Below are 11,478 nucleotides of genomic sequence, written 5' to 3'. Positions count from 1 at the left end.
TGGTTGAATCACCTTGCTGTACACCTGAAATTGACACAATAGTGTAACCTGCCTATACTTTAAAGGTATTATAAATTAAAATAAAATTGTGTTCCAGCAAACACAGGAATCCTTCTGGGAGGAAATTCTACTGCTAAGAAATATGAGGTTTTCTATTTCTTCTCAGAACATGAGGTCCATATTGCAAAATTCATGCTTAAATTGAAGAAAGCAGGGAAAACCACTAGGTCATTCAGCTATGTGAAGTGAAAGTTGCTCAGTCATTTCCCACTCTTTGTGACCCCCTTGGACTACACAGTCCATAGAATTCTCTAGGCCAGAATACTGGAGTGGGTTGCTATTCCCTTCTCCAGAGAGTCTTCCCAACCCAGGCATTGAGCCCAGGTCTCCCGTGTCTCCTGCACTGGCAGGTAGATTCTTTACCAGCTAAACCAGCAGGGAAGCCCAAGGTTATGGGAGTGGGTAGCCTATTCCCTTCTCCAGTGGATCTTCCCAACCCAGGAATCACCAAGGTCTCCTGCATTTTGGGGGATTCTTTACCAGCTGAGCTACCAGGAAATCTCTAAGTCAAATCCCTTATGATTATACAGTGAAGGTGACAAATAGATTCAAAGGATTAGATCTGGTAGACAGAGTGCCTGAAGAACAATGGATGGAGGTTTGTAGCATTGTACAGGAGCTGGGAGCTGGTGACCTATACCATCCTAAAGAAAAAGAAAGGCAAGAAGAAAAGTGGTTGTCTGAGGAGGCTTTACAAATAACTGAGGAAAGAAAAAAGTGAAAGCCAAGGGAGGAAAAGAAAGATAAAACAACTGAATGCGGAGGACCAGGGAATAGCAAGGAGAGATAAAAAGGCCTTAAATGAACAGTGCAAAGAAATAGAGGAAAACAATAGAATTGGAAAGATTAGAGATCTCTTTAAGAAAATTGGAGATATCAAGGGAACATTTCATGCATGATAGGCATGATAGAGGACAGAAACAATAAGGATCTAACAGAAGCAGAAGAAAATAAGAGGTGGCAAGAATACACAGAAGAACAAGCAAAAATGGTCTTATTGACCCGAATAATCACGATGATGTGGTCACTCACCTAGAGTCAGACATCCTGGAGTGTGATGTTACGTGGACCTTAGGAAACATTACTATGAACAAAGCTTGTGGAAGTGATGGAATTCCAGCTGAGCCATTTCAAATCCTAAATGAGGATGCTATTAAAGTGCTGCACTCAATATGCCAGCAAATTTGGAAAAGTCAGCAGTGGGCACAGGACTGGAAAAGGTCATTTTTCATTCTAATCCCAAAGAAAGGCAATGTTAAAGAATATTAAAACTACTGTATAATTGTACTCATTTCACATGCTAGCAAGGTAATGCTCAAAATCCTTCAAGCTGATCTTCAGTGATATATGAACTGACAACTTCCAGATATACTAACTGGATTTAGAAAAGATAGAGGAACCAGAGATCAAATTGTCAATATCTGTTGGATCATAAAGAAAGCAAGGGAATTCCAGAAAATACATCTACTTCTACTTCATTGACTACCCTATAGCCCTTGACGCTGGATCACAGCAACCTGGGGAATATTGTTAAAGAGATGGGAATACCATACCACCTTACTTGCCTCCTGAGAAACTTCTATGCAGCTCCAGCAGCAACAGTTAGAACTGGACACGGAACAACAGACTGGTTCAAAATTGGGAAAGCAGTATGTCAAGGCTGTTTATTGTTACCCTGCTTATTTAACTTACATGTAGAGTACATCATGCAAAATGCTGGGCTGGATGAAGCTGGAATCAATTTGCTGGGAGAAATATCAACAACCTCGGATGTACAGATGATACCATTTTAATGACAGGAAGTGAAGAGGAACTAAAGAGCCTCTTGATGTGAGTGAAAGAGGAGAGTCAAAAGGTTGGCTTAAAACTCAGCATTAAAAAAGTGCTAATTATGGCATCTGGTCCCATCATTTCATAGCAAATAGATGGGGAAAGACTAGTGACAGACTTTATTTTCTTGGGCTCCAAAATCACTGCAGACAGTGACTGCAGCCATGAAATTAAGACACCTGCTGCTTGGAAGGAAAGCTATGACAAAACTACACAGCATGTTGAAAAGCAGAGACATCACTTTGGTTACAAAGGTGTATGTAGTCAAAGCTAGTTTTTCCAGTAGTCATGTATGAATGTGAGTTGGACCATAAAGAAGGCTGAGTGTTGAAGAACTAATGCTTTCAAGTTGTAGTGCCGGAGAAGCCTCTTGAGAGTCCCTTGGACTAAAAGGAGATCAAAACAATCAATCCTGAAAGAAATCAACTCTGAATATTCATTTGAAGGACTAATGCTGAAGCTGAAGCTCCAATACTTTGGCCACCTGATGTGAAGAGCTGACCCATTGGAAAAGAGCCTGAAGCTGGGAAAGATTGAGGGCAGGATGAGAAGGCACTGCAGAGGATGAGATGGTTAGACAGCATCACTGACTCAAGGGACATTAATTTTTGAGAATTCCAGGAGACAGTGAAGGACAGAGGAGTTTGGTGTGCTGCAGTCCATGGGGTTGCAGAGTTGGATACAACTTATCGACTGAACAACAACAAATTTCTTCTCTAAAGAGGATTTTGCATTTTGTCTTATCTCAAGTTCCTCTCCTCCACTCTGGCCTATGTAAGGAGGGGTCACCATAGATAAGATCAGCCACATACCCTCCTTCAATAGTCCAGGAGATTAGAAGTGGCCAGAACTGGGTGAGCTCACACAGAGGCTTTCTTTTTCTCTTCTATGTTCAAGTACTCTTTTCTTATTCTCCATATCTGGGTGCCCTTCAAGCTGGGGGCCACTGGACACCTCTCCTTGCTCTCCCTGCTGAGGTACTGGTGAGAAATGTGGAATTTTGGCCAAATCAATCAGATTGGTACTGTGCAGGGCCCTGTGGGGCTGCTGGGCACAAGGCCTTTGCAACCTCCACTTCTTTGATTATAGGAAAGAGCCTTCTTTCAACCTCCATGACCTTCCCTGAGTTCCAATGGGCAGATTCAAGCAGTTGTTAATTAGGGAAGGGAGGGGATGAGAGACCAGGGAGGCACTAACAGTCAAGAGCAGCCTTGGGGCAAGATTCTGTTTTCCCATCAATGGATACACACAACAATATCTTTAAGCTATTCTTCAGATTCTGAAACCCCCTCCAGGTGAGGTAAGTTAACAGATGATGGTATGTTTGCTGCCAACAAGCATGTAGACCCCAGAGCAGTTAGTAGGTCCTGAAGGAATCCCTCAGAAGAAATGAAGTAGCCATCATGGTCAACAAAAGAGTCTGAAATGCAGTACTTGGAGGCAATCTCAAAAACGACAGAATGATCTCTGTTCGTTTCCAAGGCAAACCATTCAATATCACGGTAATCCAAGTCTATGCTCCAACAAAACACTGAAGAAGCTGAAGTTGAACGGTTCTATGGAGACCTACAAGACCTTGTAGAACTAACACCCAAAAAAGATGTCCTTTTCATTATAGGGGACTGGAATGCAAAAGTAGGAAGTCAAGAAACACCTGGAGTAACAGGCAAATTTGGCCTTGGAATGCGGAATGAAGCAGGGTGAAGACTAATAGAGTTTTGCCAGGAAAATGCACTGGTCATAGAAAACACCCTCTTCCAACAACACAAGAGATCATCACCATATGGTCAACACCGAAATCAGACTGATTATATTCTTTGCAGCCAAAGATGGAGAAGTTCTATACAGTCAACAAAAACAAGACTAGGAGCTGACTGTGGCTCAGATCATGAACTCCTTATTACAAAATTCAGACTTAAACTGAAGAAAGTAGGGGAAATCGCTAGACCATTCAGGTATGACCTAAATCAAATCCCTTATGATTACACAGTGGAAGTGAGAAATAGATTTAAGGGCCTAGATCGATAGATAGACTGCCTGATGAACAATGGAATGAGGTTTGTGATATTGTACAGGAGACAGGGATCAAGACCATCCCCATGGAAAAGAAATGCAAAAAAGCAAAATGGCTGTCTGGGGAGGCCTTACAAGTAGCTGTGAAAAGAAGAGAGGTGAAAAGCAAAGGAAAAAAGGAAAGATATAAGCATCTGAATGCAGAGTTCCAAAGAATAGCAAGAAGAGATAAGAAAGACTTCTTCAGCGATCAATGCAAAGAAATAGAAGAAAACAACAGAATGGGAAAGACTAGTGATCTCTTCAAGAAAATTAGAGATACCAAGGGAACATTTCATGCAAAGATGGGCTCGATAAAGGACAGAAATGGTATGGACCTAACAGAAGTAGAAGATATTAAGAAGAGGTGGCAAGAATACACAGAAGAAATGTACAAAAAAGATCTTCACGACCCGGATAATCATGATGGTGTGATCACTCATCTAGAGCCAGACATCCTGGAATGTGAAGTCAAGTGGGCCTTAGAAAGCATCACTATGAACAAAGCTAGTGGAGATGATGGAATTCCAGTTGAGCCATTTCAAATCCTGAAAGATGATGCTGTGAAAGTGCTGCACTCAATATGCCAGCACATTTGGAAAACTCAGCAGTGGCCACAGGACTGGAAAAGGTCAGTTTTCATTCCAATCCCAAAGAAAGGCAATGCCAAAGAATGCTCAAACTACCACACAATTGCACTCATCTCACATGCTAGTAAAATAATGCTCAAAATTCTCCAAGCCAGGCTTCAGCAATACATGAACCGTGAACTCCCTGACATTCAAACTGGTTTTAGAAAAGGCAGAGGAACCAGAGATCAAATTGCCAACATCTGCTGGGTCATGGAAAAAGCAAGAGAGTTCCAGAAAAACATCTATTTCTGCTTTCTTGACTATGCCAAAGCCTTTGACTGTGTGGATCGCAATAAACTGTGGAAAATTCTGAAATAGATGGGAATACCAGACCACCTAACCTGCCTCTTGAGAAATCTGTATTCAGGTCAGGAATCAACAGTTAGAACTGGACATGGCACAACAGACTGGTTCCAAATAGGAAAAGGAGTACGTCAAGGCTGTATACGGTCATCCTGCTTATTTAACTTATATGCAGAGTACATCATGAGAAACACTGGACTGGAAGAAACACAAGCTGGAATCAAGATTGCTGGGAGAAATATCAATAACCTCAGATATGCAGATGACACCACCCTTATGGCAGAAATTGAAGAGGAGCTAAAAAGCCTCTTGATGAAAGTGAAAGAGGAGAGCGAAAAAGTCGGCTTAAAGCTCAACATTCAGAAAACGAAGATCATGGCATCTGGTCCCATCACTTCATGGGAAATAGATGGGGAAACAGTGGAAACAGTGTCAGATTTTATTTTTTTGTGCTCCAAAATCACTGCAGATGGTGACTGCAGCCATGAAATGAAAAGACGCTTCCTCCTTGGAAGAAAAGTTATGACCAACCTAGATAGCATATTCAAAAGCAAAGACATTATACCTTGCCAACAAAGGTCCATCTAATCAAGGCTATGGTTTTTCCAGTAGTCATGTATGGATGTGAGAGTTGGACTGTGAAGAAGGCTGAGTACCGAAGAATTGATGCTTTTAAATGTGGTGTTGGAGAAGACTCTTGAGAGTTCCTTGGACTGCAAGGAGATCCAACCAGTCCATTCTGAAGGAGATCAGCCCTGGGATTTTTTGGAAGGAATGATGCTAAAGCTGAAACCCCAGTACTTTTGCCACCTCATGCGAAGTGTTGACTCATTGGAAAAGACTCTGATACTGAGTGGGATTGGGGGCAGGAGGAGAAGGGGACGACAGAGGATGAGATGGCTGGATGGCATTGCGGACTCGATGGTCATGAGTCTGAGTGAACTCTGGGAGTTGGTGATGGACAGGGAGGCCTGGCGTGCTGCAATTCATGGGGTCGCAAAGAGTCGGACACGACTGAGCGACTGAACTGTACTGAAGGTTGATGATCTTGACTCCTACTTACCTCACTCACCAACCCATCGGAAGAATGTCCATGAGCTGTTCATGGTCTCTTTTTACTATAAAACATGTCACTATCTTCCCCTAGTTGGTACATTCGTTTTTGAAGGCTTGAACCTCTATGTCCCTCTTTGCCTGGCAAAATATAAAGCTATCCTTTTCTGCTTCACCCAAAACTCTGTCTCTGAGTTTTGATTTGGCACTAATGTACAGAAAAGCTGAGCTTTCCTCATCGGATAAGAATGGACGTATACTCTACATCAACAGTCCAGGTGTGTTGAAGTTGTCAGGACTGGGTGAGGTCATACAGAGGCTTCTTTCTTCTCCATGTTCAGGTGGAATCAAAACTGCCAGGAGAAATATCAGAAAGCAAAGAAGAACTAAAGAGCCTCTTGATGAAGGTGAAAGAGAAGAGTGAAAAAGCTGGCTTAAAACTCAATATTCAAAAAACTAAGATCATGGCATCCAGTCTCATCACTTCATGGCAAATAGATGGGGAAAAAGTGGAAACAGTGACAGACTTTATTTTCTTGGGCTCTAAAATCACTGCAGATGGTGACTGCAGCCATAAAATTAAAAGATGCTTGAACCTTGGAAAAAAAGCTATGACAAACCTAGACAGCATATTAAAAAGCAGAGATGTTACTTTGCCCACAAAGGTCCATATAGTTAAAACTATGGTTTTTCCAGGAGTCATGTATGGATGTGAGGGTTGGACCATAAAGAAGGCAGAGTGTCAAAGAATTGATGCTTTTGAACTGTGATGTTGGAGGAGACTCTTGAGAGTCCCTTGGACTGCAAGGAGATCAAACCAGTCCATCCTAAAGGAAATCTGTCCTGAATATTCATTGGAAGGACTGATGCTGAAGCTGAAACTCCAATATTCTGGCCACCTGATGTGAAGAGCCAATTCATCGGAAAAGACCCTGAATCTAGGAAAGATTGAAGGCAGGAGGAGAAGGGGACGACAAAGGATGAGATGGTTGGATGGCATCACTGACTCAACAGACATGAGTTTGAGCAAAACTCCAGGGGATGGTGAAGACAGGAAAACTTGGTATGCTGCAGTCCATGGGGTTGCAAAGAGTCAGACATGACTGAGTGACTGAACAATACACTCTTCCCCAGATCTTTCAGCTAAGGGCAGCTGGACATCTCTCCCCACTCCATGCAGCCTTCCACCCCAGAGTTGCTGGTGGGAGATGTGGAATTTTGTCCAAAGAAGCTGTTCCTATGATCATATGTTATGTGTCTTTAGCTAACCTCAAAGTGCTATTTAATGCAGATCAAGGACTTGATTGGGGTTTGAATATCAGTGGTTTTCTCTGCTGCTTATATTAATAGAAAGAAAGGTTCTTACTGGCAAAAGCTTACTCTCCCCAGGAGCCCCCAAAGAGGGCGCTCTGGGCAATTCCCCACCCCTTCCTAACATGACCTTGTTTTCTTATGGACCAAGATGCTCCGCCTACCCTGCTCTTCTTGGAAGCCAAGCCCCCTTTCATCTGTATAAGTTCCACATCCCTGGGATAGGCTGATTGCAGAAACTGCCTTCTTTCTCAGAGACAAAGCTAGAGACACAGGTAAGCAGCCCAAGAAGTGGTTTCAGGAGCTGCTTCTGCTTGAGGGTTTGAGAAGGGAGATCCAGGGTAAGTGAGACTAGCCTGAGAATCGGGCTGGGCAGACAGGGGCAGGGAGCAGAGCTGGGGTCGGGAATGGAACACGCAGGCTGCAGAGAGCCCTCGGGGCTGGAGAAGGAGAAGCCTTCAGGTTGGGGGAGGCTCGATTCTCTCTTAGGAACCCAATGGCAACCTTTATTGTGTGTTGTCAGACACAGGACAGGGACTGAGTTTTCCTTGTGCTGTAGGACAACAGGGTTCTGTCAACTGTGATCCTGGATGAATACTGGTGGTTATCTCAGGGAAGCCTGCAGTCCATGGTGTCACAAAGAGTCAGACACGACTGAGCAATTGAACAACAACAACAATCTCAAGGATACAATGTGTCTTACTCAAAATCTGGCTTATTTATTTAATGATTTATTCAAAAGGAACATCTAACTTGCCACGTGAATGCTGGGTACAAAGGTATTTTATTTTTTTAATATATTTCATATCAAAAGACTTTCTGTATTCAAAGACAAGACTGCTAGGATTTTAGGTCATTTCTGGGGTCACCACCCAGAGGGGAGGACGACCCCTCTGTAGGGAGTGGGAGTCAAAGGTTTGTGGGAAGAGTATATGTGTCTCCTTACTTAGAAAAACTCTTAGGGGGACGGACATCTTTCTGGTTGACTGTAAGCCAGGGAGGCTACAGGTGGGAGCTGGGGTTCTCTTCCTAAGGCGATGCTTTTCCTCCTCTGCCCTTTTTCCCTGGCAGGTTTCTCCAGGGGAGTGCGGTCATCATGGCTCCGAAGTCCCTGGTCCTGTTGCCACTGCTGGTCCTGGTGCTGCTGCTGCTGGTGCAAGTCCAGCCTTCTCTGGGCAAGGAATCCGCAGCTGCCAAGTTCCGGAGGCAGCACATGGATTCTGGCAGCTCCTCCAGCGGCAACTCCAATTACTGCAATCAGATGATGAAGCGCCGGAGGATGACACATGGACGATGCAAGCCAGTGAACACCTTTGTGCACGAGTCCCTGGCGGATGTCAAGGCCGTGTGCTCCCAGAAAAACATCACCTGCAAGAATGGGCAGCCCAACTGCTACCAGAGCAACTCCACCATGAACATCACAGACTGCCGTGAGACAGGCAGCTCTAAGTACCCCAACTGTGCCTACAAGACTAGCCAGAAGCAGAAATATATCACTGTGGCTTGTGAGGGAAACCCTTATGTACCAGTCCACTTTGATGGTGCCGTGCTCTTACCTGCCACACCCCTACCCTCACTGCCACCTCCACACAAGCAAAGGCTTCTCTGACTTGAGGGCAGTAACTCAAGTTAGGTTTCTTATTCAACACACACACATACACATACACATACACACACACACACACACACACACACACGTATAACCACATGATTCCCTGACCTGAGGGCAATAACTCAAGCAAGTTAGGGCTCCCATCCAACCCACACGTGTGCCCCTGGCCTGAGTCTTGCCCCTGTGTGTTTTGGGGGGTGAGAAGAGGGTTGTGAGATGGGATCCATATTAACCAAATCGCTGCTTCTTTCAATAAAACACTCTTGCAACCACCTGAATTTGCCATTTGGGTACTGTTTGTGTGATTGCTCTCTTGCCAGGGGTGAGAAGTGTGAATGAGGTCATTTGTGCTGAGAGGCGAATGGAATCCTTAAATGCCACCTCTTCTAACTTTTGGTTCTCACTGCCCTAAGATAATCCTTTCCTTGTAGGTTTCTTGATGTCCAATATAGTTTGAAATTGTGGGCGATTTTAGCTAGAAAGGATCTATAGCCTGGGACTGTTATGCTTGGTGAGCTGACAGAGGGTGAAACTCACATACAAAAATCTCTGACATAGAAGGAAAGACTGTACGACCCAGGGGGAGACCCTGCTCCATCTTGGGATGGGGGAGGTGAGCGTATGAAATTTATGACCCTAAATTTCCATTTTCTTTTTCTTTGACAGAGCCACTGCTAAGTCAGAAAGGTGGTCCTCTGTTACTTAAGTTAGAACCTTCCACTTAGGAGCTAGAAAGGACTTCAGACATCATCTAATAGGGGAAAGATAAGTAGATTTCAGCTTGTGGACCAACTCTAAGTGGAAATGCCTGTCTAGAATGTTGTAGAAAAATGCTTGAACAGTGACGTGATGGAGCAGGGGTCTCTACCGAAGGCTCAAGGGAGGGGAGGGTGTATGTGCCACCCGTTGGCCATCCCTGACTGAATGAAACCCCCGCCTCTTACAGGAGGACACCCTGAGTCTTAGAGAGGTTAAGGGACCTACTCCTGGTGGCTACTAGTTAGTGTCCGACTGAGACCAGACCCTGGGTGTCCTGACCTCCCTGTCATTGCTCTTTCTGCTACTGGAGTCTCCTCAAGGAGGAAATCCCCTAGTCCCCCTCCTTCACTGAGAACTGTGGAGTCACGGCTTTCTCTGCCTGAGCTTCTGGTGGCTCTCACAAGTTGCCAGTGCACTTGGCTATGAGACTGCTTCTGACTACCCTTGCTTACATCACTGAAAAGACTAGACTTGGCTTCTGTCAACGTATAATCATTTCATTTGACCCTCTGTGTACACTTGTATCTGGCTCTAGACAAGGTCATAGAACTAGAGAAAGATCCTACTTCCAGCCGGTTTGACCAATTCTGTCATTGTGTGTTGTTGTTTAGTCGCTAAATTGTGTCTGACTCTTTGTGACCCCATGGACTGTAACCCACCAAGCTCTTCTGCCCGTGGGATTTCCCAGTCAAGAATACTTGAGTGGGTTGCCATTTCCCTTTCCATGGAAATCTTCCAGTTCCAGAGATTGAACCTGTGTCTCCTGCATTGCAGGCTGATTCTTTACTGCTGAGCCACCCTAGGAATCCTGTCATTGCGTTACTACTGAGCACACACACACACACACACACACACACACACACACACACACGTACTCCTGCAATTCCTTCAGTTAGCCAAAATAGTGGGAGATACTTTAAAAAATCAATTCTTTCCTTATTATGTTTCTTTGCAAGCTGCTGTCTGTGAAATCCGCCAAATCACAGGTAGTAGTAGTAGTTCAGTTGCTCAGTCATGTCCAAGTCTTTGCGACCTCATGGATCGCAGCACGCCAGGCCTCCCTGTCCATCACCATCTCCTGGAGTTCACTCAGACTCATGTCCATAGAGTCCGTGATGCCATCCAGCCATCTCATCCTCCTGCCCTCAATCCCTCCCAGCATCAGAGTCTTTTCCAATGAGTCAACTCTTCTCATGAGGTGGCAAAAGTATTGGAGTTTCAGCTTTAGCATCATTCTTTCCAAAGAAATCCCAGGGCTGATCTCCTTCAGAATGGACTGGTTGGATCTCCTTGCAGTCCAAGGGACTCTCAAGAGTCTTCTCCAACACCATAGTTCAAAAGCATCAATTCTTCAGCGCTCAGCCTTCTTCACAGTCCAACTCTCACATCCATACATGACCACAGGAAAAACCATAGCCTTGACTAGATGGACCTTTGTCGGCAAAGTAATGTCTCTGCTTTTGAATATGCTGTCTAGGTTGGTCATAACTTTTCTTCCAAGGAGGAAACGTCTTTTAGTTTCATGGCTGCAGTCACCATCTGCAGTGATTCTGGAGCCCCCCAAAATAAAGTCTGACACTGTTTCCACTGTTTCCCCATCTATTTGCCATGAAGTGATGCGACCAGATCTTCGTTTTCTGAATGTTGAGCTTTAAGCCAACTTTTTCGCTCTCCTCTTTCACTTTCATCAAGAGGCTTTTTAGCTCCTCTTCACTTTCTGCCATAAGGGTGGTATCATCTGCATATCTGAGGTTATTGATATTTCTCCCGGCAATCTTGATTCCAGCTTGTGTTTCTTCCAGTCCAGTGTTTCTCATGATGTACTCTGCATATAAGTTAAATAAGCAGGGTGACAGTGTAGAGCCT

General features: G+C 44.4%; 1 protein-coding gene across 2 annotated transcripts; it reads left to right on the top strand.

The window, feature by feature from the left end:
• The first annotated feature begins 7,408 nt into the window (after positions 1-7,408).
• On the top strand, positions 7,409-9,131 carry LOC120853347 (brain ribonuclease). 2 transcript variants are annotated; one of them, XM_040227091.1, is made up of 3 exons: positions 7,446-7,516; positions 7,801-8,020; positions 8,313-9,131. In XM_040227091.1, exons 2-3 carry the CDS (start codon positions 7,968-7,970, stop codon positions 8,848-8,850), a joined length of 591 nt encoding a protein of 196 aa, XP_040083025.1. In that variant the 5' UTR covers positions 7,446-7,516; positions 7,801-7,967; the 3' UTR covers positions 8,851-9,131. The 2 variants fall into 2 exon arrangements, with proteins under 2 accessions (XP_040083026.1, XP_040083025.1); XM_040227092.1 differs by lacking the exon at positions 7,801-8,020 and having other exon boundaries at positions 7,409-7,516.
• Positions 9,132-11,478: the final 2,347 nt, after the last annotated feature.

This window comes from Oryx dammah, unplaced genomic scaffold (assembly GCF_014754425.2).
Source record: "Oryx dammah isolate SB20612 unplaced genomic scaffold, SCBI_Odam_1.1 HiC_scaffold_26, whole genome shotgun sequence".
Classification (NCBI taxonomy): domain Eukaryota; kingdom Metazoa; phylum Chordata; class Mammalia; order Artiodactyla; family Bovidae; genus Oryx; species Oryx dammah.
The sequence above is the reverse complement of the archived record's forward strand: the minus strand, read 5'-3'. Positions and strand labels throughout refer to the sequence as shown.